This window comes from Pollachius pollachius (assembly GCF_949987615.1).
Source record: "Pollachius pollachius genome assembly, chromosome: 18".
NCBI lineage: Eukaryota > Metazoa > Chordata > Actinopteri > Gadiformes > Gadidae > Pollachius > Pollachius pollachius.
Window position 1 is genome coordinate 4195556 of NC_136951.1, and position 18220 is coordinate 4213775.

The following is an 18220-nucleotide window of genomic DNA, read 5'->3' on the forward strand; positions in this document are numbered from 1 at the left end:
CTTTGTCTATTGCTATCTCTCTCTCTCTCTATATATATATATATCTCTATATATATATATATATATATTTCTCTCCATCATTCCTCTCCGATATAAACTCACATAATGATTCCACACACCCCCACTGACACCTACAAGTCACTTAGCTTGTGTGTGTGTGTGTGTGTGTGTGTGTGTGTGTGTGTGTGTGTGTGTGTGTGTGTGTGCACCATGCTGTGTGTGATTGCAGATAATGATGGCGAAATGTCCTCAAAACGACCTGGCTATTGTCCCAAACCACTTTGTGTGTGTGTGTGTGTGTGTGTTTTGCAACTTGCTCTTGTTGTGGTGTCAGTATCTGTCGTGATGGCTGTTGCTTTGTTTGATTGCAGCGAGAGAGGGCTACTGAAAGGCAGAGCGAAGGAGCTAGAGGCAGAGAGAGGTAGAGAGAGGCAGAGAGAGATAGAGAGAGCGAGAGCGGGAGATAGATAAAATGGGCTAAATGGGAGCAGGGGAGTGGTCTCCATCAAATGGTTTTCAAACTGTTGTTTTCTTCATTTTGGTAGTGTGAAAATCAAAAGAAGGAGAGGACAGCGTTCTGAGTGGTCATTAATACCAAAACTGCGAAAAGACACATTTAGTTTACATTTAATATTTACTCATAAAATTCCCTCATGTACATTAACTGACTAATTGATTTTCTTTACAGTGGAAATCCCATAGTGCCAAATAAAGCAAATAATAATACCATTTGCAGCAGGGCATTCGCTCCTGTAGTTGCTCTCCTCTATCTCTAGGTGGAAGTGTTCAACCATCAGTAGGCCAACACAAACGATCCTCAGAAACACACAAAGGATCATGGCTGGGGAAACACCTTGGTTCCTAGACATTAAATAACAACGTATCCCCTCTGCGTGTGTATTCTAACGTAAACGCACGCCAACGTCCTAAAATTAAATCCTAAACCATTGAAAAGCAGCATATTCTGAAATAATCATATTCAATTAGCAGACGCTTTAATATTATAGAGTAACATTGTGGTAGGGGTTAGGACATCCTGCACTAGCTTGTCTACAGGTGACTGAGGAGATTGGGGATTGAACCCAGAACCTTTCAGCTGGGAGACAAACGCCCTCACCACTCGACGATCACAGAATGGTTTTTAATCTTGGCCTTCGTCTCCCCCACATGATCTTCACATGATCATGTCAACATGTTTTCACTCACAACAGCCCCCACTCTAACAGCCTTTATATTAGACCTCGGGAACAGCCAGAAGAGGTGTGTGTGTGCGCTTGTGTGCGTGTGTGTGTGTGTGTGCGTGTGTGTGTGTGTGTGTGTGTGTGTGTGTGTGTGTGTGTGTGTGTGTGTGTGTGTGTGTGTGTGTGTGTGTCTGTGTGTGTGTGTCTGCGTGTGTAGGTCTAATGATTGTGCTGGCATCTCTCCTCCTCTGTTCCCTTCCTTTATTCTCTCCTGTCCTTCCCAGCTCCCACCCTTCTCCTTTCTTCTCACCCTCCCTTTCTTCTGTCTCTTTTAGTCTGTATCTCTCCTTCACCCCTCTCTCTCTTCTAGTCGTCCGTCTCTCTCCCTCTCCTCTTTCTCTCTCCCTCTCCTCTCCCTCCCAGTCTCCAGTCTGCCTCCATCTTTCACCCTCTCTCTCTTCCAGTCCGTCTCTGTGTCTCTCTCCCTCGTTCTGTCGCCATGGATTTTTTTCCCCTATGACTAGAAACTGTATCTAACAGACACTGTGTCCGTCTGTGTCTGTCTCCGTCTGTCTGTTCCTCTTGTCTACACACACACACACACACACACACACACACACACACACACACACACACACACACACACACACACACACACACACACACACACACACACACACGACTGCCAATGGTCAACGTGCTAATATGAGAGTCAATGTTAATTGTATTAGCAGACACCTGAATGGGCCAGTGTGTACAGCAGGCTGTTTGTTTACATGCTAACCAGTAAGTGGGTGGGTTGGTGGGGATGTGTGTGTGTGATGTGTAGTGGTAGTCTATTTAAAGTGTGTTTACATAAACATGCACTTTTCCGCGATATATACCATTGTATTTCAGATGTTAAACCTGTGATATATATTGGTCAGGTCAGATGAATGTTATCCTAGAGATATCGTGTCATGAATGATGGCAGCTTATTATAAACAAAGCAGAATGGAGTAGCTGGGGTTTGAGTGAGCGTATTTCAGACAGGAAAGAGTCAAACCCACCGCAGAATGTCTTTATATCTATTGATTTAACCATTATAGTAACTCTGTTTCCCATTCGTCCCAGCATTGATAGTGGTTCGGGCTCCACAATACATACGGGGTCCAATACAACATCACAATAACCTGAGACTACGAGGGCCTATGTCACATACTGAAGTATGCGCTACGTATTCAACGTCTGACCGGCCTCATAGCTGCTTCGCGTGTGTCCCTTCCACCCTCGTTACCAGGGCAACCTACCAAAGTACTCCCACAACTCCCTGGTGGTACAGTCCATGAAGACCAACGTGACGGACCCGGACATGCATGTGCTGTTCTTCGACGTGGAGGCGGTGATCATCCAGCTCCTGACGGAGGAGGCGCAGCGGCCCAGCCCCACCATGGTGTCCCCGGAGAGCCTGCAGAAGAGCCAGGCCGGCCCCGACAAGGGAGGCTCCTTCCTGGCCAACAAGATCTTCAAACAGGTACCGGTGTGGGGGCTGGCTGAGCCCACTGGCTCAGAGGGACTCTGTGTCGCGGTCCAGAGAGCCACTTCAGATGTCATGTCCAAACGCCTCCCAATCCACCCATTGCTGATCTCATTAGGGGGCGTGTCCACCCAGATGTGGGATGGTGGGTCACCCCACCAGGTCGGCCCAGTAAACCCTGTAGGTCAAATGGGGGCTCTCTGAATAACAAACCAACTAAACACTTCCCCACCACCAGGTCAAAGAGACCATGAAGGAGACCATCAAGGAGCACCTCATGGATGAAGACGAGGAGGAGGAGGAGGAGATGAGGAGGCGCGAGGAGAAGTCCAAGTCCCTGAGCCTGCTGGAGTACAACCTGACCATGGACACGGCCAAGCTGTTCATGTCCTGCCTCCACGCCTGGGGCCTGGACTGCGGCCTGGACGCCGTCTGCCTGGAGCGCCTGGGCATGCTGAAGCCCCACTGCCCCATCTCCTTCGGCCTTATCTCCAGGGGAGGACACATGTCCCTCATGCTGCCCACCTTCAAGGTAACCAGGCCTTTCGCCGTGGTTCAACAGGCCTGCCGCTTCCTCACAGCCGTCTGTTGGGCTGAAGGCATTGGCCCTTTCTGGGCAGGCTTTGTTTAAGCCCCAGTGGGTATGACTCTGTGGCACCGCGTGGTGAGGTTGCAGATTGCGAACCAACTGCATGTCCCATCCCTCCCCACCCCCTTGTATATGTCGTAGGACGGGGCGGAGGTAACGGTCTATCGCACGCACAGTCCTCTTATTGAATTCATAGCGGTGAACTGCATTGATAGACCTATAATTACTGCTTTCTGTTACATGTATTGATCATTCATCTGGATAGCAGTCAGTGCTACAAGCCAGTGTTTACTGGCAGTGCGGTTTGTGAATACTGGCAGTGCGGTTTGCGGTCATGTTATCAACTGTTTTGTATTGGATACCAACTCACTCTCTTTTAGTAGAACAGGGAAACTACCTCAAAATGAACCTCTCCAAATCGTGGATGCATTCAATAATTTAGACCCACTTATCATAGCTATCATGACCCCTCACCAGCGCTTGGTGTTGACGGCAAGGTTCTCTTTGAGGGTAAAGATACAACATAGGAATCACAAATGGGTCTGTCCATGGGGATATCATAACCCCCTCCTGCCTACAACTTGAAGCCCATATTTTGGATTGAACTAAAAGCGTGTTGTCTCCAGCGCTGTTTGTCCGTTCTGGGCTAATGTTGGAACATGGCGGTGCAACATGGCGGCCCCGCTGGGAGAGGACCCGCCCACTATGTTGATTTAAAGGCCTCATTGTAAAGTAGAGGAAACAGGATTCTTATTTTTATGGGATAATACACTAACTAAAACATACTTATGAATATTATATTCCCGCTAAAACCGTCCCGCTAGATGCCGTTCAGTTCTACACACTGCCCCTTTTATCAGCTTTTCTTCAGGGCTTTTATTTTGGTACAGTCTGTTATTAGACATAAACATGACTGCACTCTTAGGTATAAAATACCAAAGAAACTGCAGTCTCATCTAATATGACAATAAAACAAAACAGTTTTACGTTACTGTAATACAACCTTGTAGCATGCAAACTACATCTTTTCTTACCGCCTGTACCTTAAAATATTGATCGTGAATCAATAAATGAACCCCTGTCTCTCCCTCTGTCTCGCTCTGTCTCTCTCTGTCTGTCTCCCTCTCTCTTTCTCTTTCTGTCTGTCTGTCTGTCTGTCTCCCCCTCTCTCTCTCTTTCTCTCTCCCTCTCCCTCTCCCTCTCTCTCTCTTTCTCTTTCGCTCTCTCTTTCTCTTTCTCTTTCTCTCTCTCTCTTTCTCTCACTCTCTCTCTCTCTCTCTCTCTCGCCTTCTCTCTCTCTCTCCCTCCCCCTCCACGTCTCTCTCTCTCTCTCCCTCTCCCTTCCCAGGAGGCCTTGCTCCGTCAGCTGTCCCAGGCTGCCGGCCGGACTCTGGCCCCGGCGGACATCGTGGGTAACGGGACGTACGGGGTGTCCCGGGCCGTCAGCACCCAGCACCTGCTGTCGGTCATCTCCCTGGCCAACACCCTGATGGGCATGACCCACGCCTCCTTCATAGGGGAGCACATGAAGAAGGCTCCCGTCAGGTACACATCATATAGATATGTCTACATGTAGAGCCACGCCTCCTTCATAGGAGATCACCTGTGAGGTCCACTGTAATCCGCCATCGCCCCCCCCCCACTGTCGCATGGTCGTTCTTGTCATTAGAAAACTAATGTGGAAAGTAAGCAGAATAAGGTTGTGCTATCGAAGGGTTAAAGGTAGGATGAGGCTGGAGGAGGCTTCGGCTGAACGATGGCTTCGGATGAAATATACGAAGCATAAAGATAAACAGTAAAGACAGATAATAAGTGAGGCCCAATAATAGAACGTCAACGTCTGACTGTGGAACCGACCGACAGTCGAAGTTTGACGGAGTGACAGGACCCCAGGCTGTAGCGCGGCTCATCGTACTGCAGCCTGGAAACTGGATTTGCACATTCACGCCAAGCTAATGGGGCTGGCACCCACAGCGAGCTTTTTATTATGATATTACTCCATTGATGTGGGAATGCCCTCCTGAAATCACTGATCACAATAATACCTTTCTGCCATTAAGGGTCCCACGCGCATCAGCCCCGTGCACGCACACATCAATAAACACACATCTCAGCGACGCGGCTGGAATAATGTGAGGGGAAACACTGGAGGGGTGTATTTTTAATAGAGAGGGAGAGACGGGAGCTGGGGCTCTGTGTTTGATGTACAGGAAAAAGGACGTGGCTTGTTTCTATTCTGTGTGAAAGAAAAACACTGAAACTTTCCTTCCGCCTCTGCTGTCGGCTCTGGACTGGTGAATATTTCACTGCTGCCTCTTTTGCTTTTTAATGTCCTTATATTATATTTAAGAGGTGTGTGTGTGTGTGTGTGTGTGTGTGTGTGTGTGTGTGTGTGTGTGTGTGTGTGTGTGTGTGTGGTTTAGAGACTACCAAATCTCAGTGTATCAATGTTCTTCCGAAATCCTGTGTTTCTGTCTCTGGAGTAAAACACACACAGTGCTCTCTTTACTCTCTGCCTTTGTCTTCTGAGTGGCAGATTGTACAGAATGGAAGTAGTTGTGCGAGTTGAAGAGTGCGAGGTTATGGCTTTAACTCTACTGTCGTTTCCCTGTGCCTGCTCCTCCTCTCTGCTCCCCTTCCTCTCCACTGCGATCCTTCTCTGTCCTCTCCTCCTCCCTGCTCCTTCGCCTCCTCCCTGCTCCTCCTCCTCCCTGCTCCTCTCATGGCCTCCTCCCTGCTCCTCCTCCCTGCTCCTCCCTCCTCCTCCTCCTCCCTGCTCCTCCTCCTCCCTCCTCCTCCTCCCTCCCTGCTCCTCTCATGGCCTCCTCCCTGCTCCTCCTCCTCCCTCCTCCTCCTCCCTGCTCCTCCTCACATCCTCCTCCTCTCTCCTCCTCCTCCCTGTTCCTCCTCCTCCCCCCCTCCTCCTCCTCCTCCCTGCTCCTCCCTCCTCCTCCTCCTCCCTCCTCCCTCCCTGCTCCTCTCATGGACTCCTCCCTGCTCCTCCTCCTCCCTCCTTCCCCCTCCCTCCTTCTCCTTTTGCTCCTCCTCCTCCTCCCTGCTCCTCCTCCTCCCTCCTCCCTGCTCCTCCTTCTCCCTCCTCCTCCTCACATCCTCCTCCTCCCTCCTCCTCCTCCCTGCTCCTCCTCCTCCTCTCTCCTCCCTCCTCCCTGCTCCTCTTCCTCCCTCCGGCTCCTCCCTCCTCCTCCTCACGTCCTCCTCCTCCCTGCTTCTCCTCACGTCCTCCTCCTCCTCTCTCCTCCTCCTCCCTGCTCCTCCTCCTCCCCCCCTCCTGCTCCTCCTCCCTGCTCCTCCCTCCTCCTCCTCCCTGCTCCTCCTCCTCCCTCCCTGCTCCTCTCATGGCCTCCTCCCTGCTCCTCCTCCTCCCTCCTCCCTGCCCCTCCTCCTCCCTCCTCCCCCTCCTCCTCCTTCCTCCTCCTCCTCCCTCCTTCTCATTTTGCTCCTCCTCCTCCTCCTCGCTCCTCCCCCTCCTCCTCCTCCTCCCTGCTCCTCCTCCCGTCCTCCTCCCTCCTGCTCCTCCTCCCTCCTCCTCCTCCCTGCTCCTCCTCCTCCCTCCTCCTCCTCCCTCCTCCCTGCTCCTCCTTCTCCCTCCTCCTCCTCACGTCCTCCTCCTCCCTCCTCCTCCTCCCTGCTCCTCCTCCCTGCTCCTCCTCACATCCTCCTCCACCTCCTCCTCCCTGCACCTCCTCACCTCCTCCTCCCTGCTCCTCCTCCTTCCTCCTCCTCCCTGCTCCTTCTCACGTCCTCCTCCCGCCTCCTCCTCCTCCTCCCTGCTCCTCCTCCCTGCGCCTCCTCACGTCCTCCTACCTCCTCCTCCTCCTCCTCCCTCCTCCTCCTCACGTCCTCCTCCCTCCTCCTTCTCCTCCCTGCTCCTCCTCCTCACGTCGTCCTCTCTGTGTTCCTGTCCAGACCTCCCAGACCCGGGACCCCTGAGAGCCCCCGCAGGACCGCCTCCAGCGGACCCCCGCCCTCCAGCCCCGCCATGCAGGCCCAGATCAAACAAGGTAAGGGCCCCATAACACAGCTCGGAGGGCCCCCGACACAACCCGGGGGCCGGCCGGCCAGACCTGTCGGGGCCCGGGGGAGGTTGGGTGTCCGGGTTTGTTGGGGCGGCGTGCAAGAACCTAAAGTAGGGGTTATTATTGATTATGTATTATTACTGTTTCCTTTAGTGGAAAGGAAGTACCAAAGACTGCCTCTTTCTCTCAATGGTAGTGTGTGGAGAAAAGGACACACATACACACACACACACACACACACACACACACACACACACACACACACACACACACACACACACACACACACACACAGCTGTTGTCAAACGGGTACGGCGGAGCTCCCACCCATTGGTACACGGGGACAAACTGTGACACCAGCGTGAGCACCGAGGCATAAATATCACAATCACTTCCCTCTCAAACCTGATGGGCTGTGTTCCACACCATCAGACAAACCCTCCGACACACACACACACACACACACACACACACACACACACACACACACACACACACACACACACAGGCACGCACGCTCACACACGCGCCTGCACACGTACACACGCGTGCGCACACACACACACACACATTTAGGTAAACACACACACACAGCCACATGTGCCAGAGGGAGGCAGCGCTCCACGCGTGTTAGGGGCCCCAGGCTTTTGTCACGCCATAATGGGGGCCAAGCGTGCCCTCTCATTCACACCACACGCCCATTCACCGCCCCTCACGACCTGACACACTAGCAGCACGCGTCCCCGCCACCCCCCTGCGGCGCTCTGATAGGTCGGTTGGACAGAGCAGTTAGCATTAGCCCAGTGTGTCGGGAGGCCAGGGGGGCAGAGCGGGCCCCGGGACCATTGTCATGGAAATGAGGAGAGGGGCCCGTGGCTGCAGAAGCCCAGCCTGAGCGAGCTCTGCCGGGCTGCTGGGAGAGAGGGTTAAGTGTGACAGAACAAAGGGCTGGAGCTCTTTTAACATCAAACTTACCAGCACACTGGCCTACTTACTAAGCTACTCCCCTACTCTACCTACTTACCTACTAAACCACCTAGTTACTAACCTACTTACCTAGTAATTGACTCATTTACTTACTTACCTACTTACTAACCTACTTGCCTACTAAACCACCTATTTACTAACCTACTTACCTAGTATTTGACTTATTTACTAAACTTGCCTACCTACTAACCTACTTTGCTTCTTATTAGGCAAGTAACAGAACTTACTTATTTACTAATTCACTTGCTTACTAGGTAGGTAAGTAGCTTATCGATTTGCTCATGTACGTACTTCCTTACTTACATACTTAGTAAGTTAGTAGGTAGCTTACTTTGTCTTTTAATTTAACGAAGGAACGTCCAAAGAACGGTGTTTCTGTTGTCCACCCAACCCCAACGCTAGAGCCAGCTTGGGGGATATGCTGAATGATAATAGTTCCTTAAACAACAGTTCTATACTCTTCTCTGTTGCACACACACCATCACTGCATGGTGTTCCTGCGTGTGTGTTTGAAATGAAATGTGTCTAATTAGTTCGGACTATTCCAGTCATAAAATAACCCTATTTTATATAGTCTGCAATGCACGGTGTCAATCCAGTTTACAACATGAACAACGTTTTAGTGGTATTGGATGACAGTATGATGAGACCTCTTGGTGGAGCCCCACCATATGGAGCCCACCCTAAGACCACCATGTTGGAGGCTAGCTGGTAGCAATCCACTGCTGGTCGCATCAATCTATCTTCCACATTGCTCTCATCTTCCTTTCTTTCTTTTTCTTTCTCTTTTCTTTCATCCTTCCTGTCTATTCTTTCTGTCTTCCTGTCTGTTCTGTTCCTTTGTCTTCTTTTCTTTCTTCCTAGCCATCCTTCTTTCTTTCTGTCTTTCTTCCTTTCATTCACGGTTTATCTGTTAACACCTGCCTCTTGATCTCGCACTCTCTCTCTCTCGCTCTCGCTCTCTCTCGATCTCGCTCTCTCTCGCGCTCTCGCGTCTATCTTTCTCTCTCTGTCTGTCTCTCTCTGTCTGTCTCTCTATCGGTCTCTCTCTCTCTCTGTCTCTGGTCTGATGTGTGTACCTGTGTTTATATGTTATATAATTATGCTTGTAAGCTTATTACATCGGTATTAGTTGCTTCAAACTTTCTTTTGAACGACATAGATATTTTACTATTAAGGAACTGCAACACTTTTGTTTTTGCATTATAGGAATCCTCCTAGTATAAATTTACATGAGGTAGATTGGAGACCAAACTGTTTACTTTGATAAATACTTGTATCATTTATTTGTGCTTCTTACGCTTTTCTCTGCTCTTTCCTCATCAAATTCCTTTTCCAATGTCCTCTTGAAACTTTCATGTTGTTTATGATCTTCTGCTAACCATTTCTTCCCTGCCTGTAAAGTATGTTCTACATAGACTCTCTCTAATCGCTCCTGACATTGTCTGTTGTCCTTTTTCTTTTGGTGTCTTGCGCTCCTTTGCTCCTCGTCCTAACATTGTGACCGTGTCTCCTCTCTTCCTTTGCAAGCTGCCACCACTCCTGCTTCTCTAGGGGCCCCAGTACGGCCACCTCGGGGCCCCTCTGGTGCCCCTAGCCAAGGCCCTGCCTCTCATAGCATCCCCTCAGTCAACGAAGGTACACAGTAGGGACGGGTAGCGCTAGGGACCACACACACGCCTTCATGCTGCTTCCTGCCTCTCCATCCTGTTCCTCTTCTCTCTCCGCTGTTCCTCCTTTGATGAGTGTCTTTGTGTGTAGTTCCTCCACCCCTCGCTCCATGTCTCTGTCACTATCGACCTCTCTCTGGTCCAGCCAGGTCCTCATCTCAGGTGTCCCTCGCAGTGTCTTTATCCTGGTTTTGTCTCCAGCTCCGTCTGTCTGTCTGCCCTCGTGTTGTGTGCCGTTTTTGTCTGTCCATCGCGTTCTCGGTGTGTGCATGCTTGCTCTTTTCACATGAGGAAAGGCTGTTATATTACAATACTAACTCCTGATTGGCTGAACCCCTACAAGTCCTCATTGAGCTGGTTGACTCCATGAGTCCTTGTTCTAGATTCATTAACCTCATATTCCTCTCAACCTTTTCAGAGATCCATCAAATGATCACAGGGGAAATCTTATATTTTTGATGTTCAAATTTCAAGTTAGACGGCGTAAGAAATTTGAATTTAGAAATGCAATATTTCTGTCATTTTTTTAATTATTTGTAGGTTTGACATGATATTCTCGAAATATATCTCTTTGTTCAACAGGATGTTCATCTTTTGGTGAATGACTGAATCACTTGTTTTGATCACTGCAATCTTTATTTACATCTGTTGAAAAAGCAAGCCTGCTCGCAAACCCCCAGCCTGTCCAGAACTTAAGCTAGAGGCTAGTCCTCGGTAGAAGAACTGTCCACTGTCGGGTGCTGTGGAACTAGAGGTCCATCAACTTTCAACCTTCTAACACCGGAGTGCGGCTTTTAAGAGAATGATCAACCATCTATTACTGCACGCCACTGATTGATGAATTTGATTGGTTTTAATCCAATGTATGCCGATTTCGAATAATTGGCTTGAAGGATTGCTCGACTTCTAGTTGTGTATTATAACTTGATAATGAATGTTTTTAAAATTCTGTAACAAATTCCTGTCTTCTTGTATTTCAAAGATGGAGGTAAGTTTATTGCGGTCTGGCAAAGAAATTTCATGATTTCTCTTCCTGCCTACTATTTAACCATTCATGGTCCATTACATAGACCCAGTGCGGTTATCCCAGTTTACATATATTGATCTGATATATGTTCTTCCAACATCTGGTTTATTTTTTAATCTCCATACATCAACATTTCAGAATGTGTTTCTCTCAAATGTAAGAGGTGGTTGTTCTCCTGTCTGTTTGGTCGACAATATCAGTGTTTCAAATGTATTTAACTCTCAGGAATTAAATAGGAGGTGAAACTCAACACAATATTGTGACATTTCAGTGTTTTGTTGTTTTTCTACATAGCACATGTCATGTTAATGTGGAAGCTCCATTCGACCAATGCTAAGTTAATGCTAAGCTTGAGAATGAACAAACCAGCTACCTAAGACTAGTGGTTGAGTTAGCCTAGCTGCTACCACAGAATGATGGCCAAACTTCGGTTTGCTCGCTGAGTAATGCTATCAATGCTAATCATTTTAGCTACTATTAGCTATTATTGTACTTACTAGTGTGGGGAGCATTCCATGTCAGTGTGATGGTGCGTGGACCTGAAAAGAGTGAACGTCATGATATTGTTGACAATATTGTTGCCAGGATATTGTGGATCAAGCCGTCTTCTTTTTGAGTCTTGTCTTCTGTCGGCCCGGAGGATTTCATTTAAATGAATCCTTCAGACAAAATATTGTTTCATTGATCCACCACAGAGCTGGTTGATTTTAAAAATCCCTCTGAATATTCTGGATGTACGTAATTTTGTTTTTCTTGTGTGTTTGAGTGATGGATGTGTGTAAATGCATATGTATTTAAAATAAGAAGCCTCAGTTATCTGGAGCATCACCTGACTGAGGTAACGGGGGGCTGGTTAACGGTGGCTGTCCTCAAGCTAATGCCAGACTGTAGAGATGCTTGATACTAATTCTGACATGTTTTAATCCCCTTCCAGGGGACTCTCATTAAACAACGAGTCTCGTAATATGTGCCCTACAGTAGAGCCGAAATTAAAGATATTGTAATTTAAACATTGCACACATTACACCAGACTGTATTATCTTACAGTGCTATTTCTTAACCCTACAAACACATATGTACTTACGCTGAGAGCTGAATAGCTTTAGATAATTAACCACAACCCCTTAGTTTAGCCCCTAGCTGCATCCTCACTTCAAAGGTATGTCTTTTTAGTTTGTATATGCACGTGTGTGTATGTTGATATCTCTTGGTATATATTATAAATTCTCTGATATTCTCCCTATTTGTGTGTGTGTGTGTGTGTGTGTGTGTGTGTGTGTGTGTGTGTGTGTGTGTGTGTGTGTGTGTGTGTGTGTGTGTGTGTGTGTGTGTGTGTGTGTGTGTGCAGGGTGGAGCCAGCTGGCTGCGATGCACTGTGTGATGCTCCCTGACCTGTTAGGGAAGTTCAGACCTCCTCTCCTGGAGATGTTGGCTCGGCGGTGGCAGGACCGCTGTCTGGAGGTACACACACACAGACACACACACACCTCTGTACATGCCCTGTGTATGATGGATGGGACTCGACTGAGGCCTCAGCATACCATATTACAAAAAGTTTGGTGTGCCCATGTATTGCAATTCTGTTCACATTGCTATTCTGTAAAAGTACTGTGGAAGCCAAGAACCCGGTTCTTGCATTATTCTTGCATAACATATATTTTCCCACCCCCTAATGTGTATACTGTATGCATGAGTCTAAATCGGTAACTTCCACAAAATCATAGTCTGTCATCAGTGACATGTGTAGTTACCTGATGATGTGTTCCTGCTCTGTGCCAGGTTGGCTTCACTCTCTGACACCTTCTGGTTTCAGGTCCGAGAAGCAGCCCAAGCACTGCTATTGGCTGAGCTCAGGAGGATCGGTCAATCAGGACGCAAGGATACCATTGACCTGTGGGCCCCCTACCTGCCTCAGTATGTGGACAGCGTCAGCTCCCGTAAGTACTGCAGACCAGTTATTGACGTACTGTGAATCACTCTGTACAAGTACTGGTACTAGATATGTAAGTACTGATGGAGTGCAAATACTGACACTTAGTTGGTGGGAGGTGGTAGACAGAAGAGAATATTAACATAAAATTCGTAGGGAGAGGGATGGGTACAGGAACAGAGAGAGAAAGAGGGACTGGGACAGACAGAGAGAGGAAAGGATGGAGGAGGAGAAACGGAGAAGGAAAGAGGGATGGGGAGGGGAAAATGGATGAGAGAGACAGCGAGATGGAGAGAGACAGAGGTAGGGAGAGACTGAGAGGGAAAGGGACAGAGAGAGGGATATATTTGAAATGGGAGAAGGAGGGAGATGGAAAGAAGGATGTGAGGTAAAAGAGGGAGAGACACTGAGGGAAAGAAGGATGCAGAGAACGAGGGACAAAGAGAGGGGTGTCAAGGGATGGAGAGATGGAAGGGATGCTCTCAGTCTAGAGACGGGTGAAAGTGAGAAAGACGAGAGACTGTTAAATAACTGCAGTAAAAAGGTAGATGAATAAGCAATGTTTTTGAGAGGACACTTGTGACCGTGAGCTCTTCCAGGGACTGTGTGTGCGAGCGTCTCCTGTCTTGGCGGCATTTCTGGACTTTGTTTTGGTCTGTGCAGACGGTTGTTTGTGCGTGTGTGTGCTGTAGCGCTCGTGTGCTTGCCTCCTGTCACATCTGCAGTGGTTGCCCTGTGGATGCTGGCGGAGTCGGCCCCTCTGGGGAGCGGTTGTCATGGCAACGGGTGCTGGTCAGTGTAGTGTTACCACGGTATCGCTGCGGGCAGGGACGGTTGGGGGGATGGGGAATGGGAGGGGGAGGGGATGGCTGTGACCTCAGGGGAGGGGGGAGGGAGGGGGGCAGGAAGGAAGGTGAGAGGGGTCACTGAATCTGATCTTCTCTTTGTCTGTGCAGCGGCAGCAGAAAATAGCACAGCATGGAACACACTGTCTGTAGCTAACTCTGTCTGTCTGTAGCTAACTCTGTCTGTCTGTCTGTCTGTCTGTAGTTACCTATATCTGTCTGTCTGTCTGTTACTACCTCTGTCTGTCTGTCTGTAGCTACCTCTATCTGTCTGTCTGTAGCTACCTCTATCTGTCTGTCTGTAGCTACCTCTATCTGTCTGTCTGGTGCTACCTCTATCTGTCTGTTTGGTGCTACCTCTATCTGTCTGTCTGGTGCTACCTCTATCTGTCTGTCTGGTGCTACCTCTATCTGTCTGTCTGGTGCTACCTCTGTCTGTCTGTCTGTCTGGTGCTACCTCTATCTGTCTGTCTGGTGCTACCTCTATCTGTCTGTCTGGTGCTACCTCTGTCTGTCTGTTTGTCTGGTCCTACCTCTATCTGTCTGTCTGTCTGGTGCTACCTCTATCTGTCTGTCTGGTGCTACCTCTATCTGTCTGTCTGTCTGGTGCTACCTCTATCTGTCCATGTTTTTATGACTGACTGTCAGTCTGTCGGTTTATGACTGTTGTGCCTCGATCTGTCTGACTGTTTAACATGTTACTCCCTCTCCTCTCCCTTTGTGTGTGTGTGTGTGTGTGTGTGAGGGGGGGGGGGGGGGGGGGGGGGGGGGGGGGTGTATGTGTGTGTGTGTGTGTGTGTGTGGTTGAACTTGAGCAGGGGTGTCAGGATACCTGTCACTCTGCCTTCTCCAGCACTTCTACTGAGCTTCTTAAAGGTCACCCTGTTGTGTGTGAGCGAGAGAGTTACACTTAGATAGTGAGTTGGTGACATTTCAACAGCACCTACATCCTACACCCTTCTGCACCAGGTCTGCTTTTAAAGAACTACAGTAGCTGTGAGCTCTGTGGTGGAGCTGTGAGCTCTGTGATGGAGCTGTGAGCTCTGTGGTGGAGCTTAGAGCACTGTGGTGGAGCAGTGAGCCCTGTGGTGGAGCTTAGAGCTGTGTGGTGGAGCTGTGAGCTCTGTGGTGGAGCTGTGTGGTGGAGCTGTGAGCTGTGTTGTGGAGCTGTGAGCCCTGTGGTGGAGCTGTGAGCTGTGTGGTGGAGCTTCGAGCTGTGTGGTGGAGCTGTGAGCTGTAAGGTGGAGCTTAGAGCTGTGTGGTGGGGTGGGGTGGTGCAGGGAGCTCTGTGGTGGAGGCGCTGTAAAGAGACCCTCCATCAGCAGCATGCGTGAGTGGGCAGGGAGAAAGCCAGGCCAGGGTTCCTCCTACTGGTGGTCCTCACATGCTTCACAGCTTCTATTCAAACACACTCTTCATTCACACACACACACACGCACACGTGAACTCGTGCACACACACACACACACACACACACACACACACACACACACACACGCCTACAGAGGGAGTTCATTAAGACGCGTGCACGCCCTCACACACTCCCAGCTGTGTGTTTGTAACCATATGTAGCAGCTGTTGGCTCTTTGATCACAGCAAGTCATCAGCAGTAACTATTTCCTCTCTCTCCACGACTTCTCAATTCTCTCTCTGCCCCGGACGCCCCGCCCATATGATTAGTCCTGCTCTCCTTTTTCTTATTTCTTTCCTTCTTTCATTTAACTTTTGTTATTTCATTTCCTATTTTTCTTTTTTCTTTTTCCCCTCTTCTCCTTCTGTTTTCTTTTCTCTTTATTTTTTTCTTTCACATTCTGTGCCGGTCTCCCTCACAACACACCGCAGGGAAGTGTGTGTGTGTGTGTGTGTGTTTGTGTGTGTGTGTGTGTGTGTGTGTGTGATGTAATTGTATGGGTAGCTGTGTGTGGATCGATGAGCATGGGCCAGGGTGATTTAATGGCCGACCCGCGCTCTGTCTATCAGAGAGAGAGAGAAACCAGGAGAGAAAGAGGGGGTGGGGGGGTGGGGTTGAAGGGGATTAAAAAGAGAGGAGGAGAGAGAGAGGGGATGGAGAGAGAGAGGTGTGTGTGTGCTTGTTATCTTGACTACAGGAAGCCAGCTGTGGACATGAGAGGTGTTTGTTATGGTGTGTGTGTGTGTGTGTGTGTGTGTGTGTCTGTGTGTGTGTGTGTGTGTCTGTGTGTGTGTGTGTGTGTGTGTTTTTCAGTACTGGCCCGTGGTCCGTTGGTGGTGATCGGGGTTATTTTAGCGTTGATCGTTGTTATTATCTATGAATACATTGTCACACACGTCACCTTCTCTCTCTGGTGGGGTTGAAGAGCTCTCCTCAGGCACGCAGACAACATATTACCTGGTCTGTGTGTGTGTTGATGTGTGTGTGACACCTTGTGATGTATTGTCTTATCCTGGGGGATTCACCACAGCAGTGTATTGGTGTTGAATGACAAAACACAGAACAGGTTTACCTTTCTGTCACCCACTCATCACCTCTCTCTGTCTGTCTGTCTGTCTGTCTGTCTGTCTGTCTGACTGTATGACTGTCTGTCTCTCTCTCTTCTTTTCCTCACATCCTTTTTTTTTTCTGTTCACTTATTGTTTCTCTGTCTAACTGTCTCAGAGCAGGTACTCCATCTCACCTTTTTTCCTCTTTCTTTCTTTCTTTCTTTCTTTCTTTCTTTCTTTCTTTTCTTCTTTCTTTCTTTCTTTCTTTCTTTCTTTCTTTTCTTCTTTCTTTTATAATTTCTTCTTTGTTTCTTTCATTTTTTCTTTCTTTCTTTCTATCAATCTTTCCCTCCCTCCCCCCTCTTCACGTCTCCCCCCCCCTGTTGCTGTGTGAGCCTGTCCTCCGGCGCGGGGCTATCAGCAGGGGATTAGAGGGAGCTGTCCGCCCCAGGACTGCACCACGGCTGGGAGCCCGCCGGCAGCAGGCAGGGACGGCTGGCTGGGTGGAGGGAGGCACGGGGACAAGCTGGGCTGGGTGGATGGAGGAAGAGGTGGTTGCAGGGATAGATATATACCGGGGTGGATGAAGGAAGAGATATATGGATCGATGGGTAGAGGTCACTACTCTGTTTGGTTCAGCCGTGGTCTATTGGTTATTTAACGGAAACTAATAACAAATGATGGATTCAAATGTTGTTCACGCAGTTTATGTTGTTACTTTGTTACCCTGTGTTTTCATACGACATAGTGTTTGCGTGCATGAGCATTTTCCAAATTCTTTTTTTCTTTTTAGACCGTGCTGGTGTGTTTTAAACATGAAAGAGGTCGTCATACACACACACACACACACGCACGCACGCACACACGCACACCGGTACTCACTTAGAGGCTCGCAGTGAACTGAACACGGACATTAACATTGATATGAGTGGTGTGATTGATGTGTATAATAATACTCCATCTCTAGCTGAATGGTCATGTTATCAGAATTAGCCTTGGGACGGTGGTGGGGGAGGGGGTGGTATCTCACCTTCAACCCTGGTCCCATTCATAACATCCCCTGTCTCTTCCTCGGGGGGGGGGGGGGGGGGGGAGGAGCAGGCAGGAGGAGGAGGGGGAGGAGGAGCAGGCAGGAGGAGGGGGAGGAGGAGCAGGCAGGAGGAGGGGGAGGAGGAGCAGGCAGGAGGAGGAGGGGGAGGAGGAGCAGGCAGGAGGAGGAGGGGGGAGGAGGAGCAGGCAGGAGGAGGGGGAGGAGGAGCAGGCAGGAGGAGGAGGGGGGAGGAGGAGCAGGCAGGAGGAGGGGGAGGAGGAGCAGGCAGGAGGAGGGGGAGGAGGAGCAGGCAGGAGGAGGAGGAGGGGGGTGGAGGAGGGGGGAGGAGGAGCAGGCGGGAGGAGGAGGAGGGGGGAGGAGGAGCAGGCAGGAGGAGGGGGAGGAGGGGGAGGAGGAGCAGGCAGGAGGAGGAGGGGGAGGAGGAGCAGGCAGGAGGAGGAGGGGGGAGGAGCAGGCAGGAGGAGGAGGGGGAGGTGCAGGCGGGAGGAGGGGGGTTGGAGGAGAAGGAGGATCAGGCACAGGGAGGGATGGAAGAGAAGGAGAGGGGTGGAGGAGCCGGCAGCAGGAGCAGCAGCATGTCCAGGGGTCTTAACTAGACAGGGAGTCAGCCATGTGTCATCACTTATATGACAGGGTTGACCTTGAGCCTCCAGAGGGGCCAGCACCTCCTCCCGCCTCTCATCCCCCCTCTCCTCCCTCCTCTCTTCCCTCCTGCTCTTCTCACCCACCTCCCTGTCACCCTTCCTTGATTTTGACTCTTTCTCCCCATCTTTCTCACTCTCATCTCTCTCTCTCTCTCCATCGGCCCTTCTTTCATTCCCTTAACTCCCTCTGTATGCTCCTTCTCCTCTTTTCTCTCCATCTCTTCAGTCTCTCCTTAACTCTCTCTCTGAGTTCCCCATCATTCTATTCTCATCACACTATGTA

General features: G+C 49.7%; 1 protein-coding gene across 2 annotated transcripts in view; it reads left to right on the plus strand.

Moving 5' to 3' along the window:
• Positions 1-18220, plus strand: part of wdr7 (WD repeat domain 7) — a 71524-nt gene that overhangs the window by 24287 nt on the left and 29017 nt on the right. For both annotated transcript variants that reach the window (XM_079756006.1, XM_079756007.1), the window contains 6 exons: positions 2461-2694; positions 2936-3229; positions 4635-4831; positions 7214-7308; positions 12356-12468; positions 12821-12944. In XM_079756006.1, coding sequence (XP_079612132.1) covers positions 2461-2694; positions 2936-3229; positions 4635-4831; positions 7214-7308; positions 12356-12468; positions 12821-12944 — 1057 coding nt within the window. The remainder of the gene's footprint in view (positions 1-2460; positions 2695-2935; positions 3230-4634; positions 4832-7213; positions 7309-12355; positions 12469-12820; positions 12945-18220) is intronic.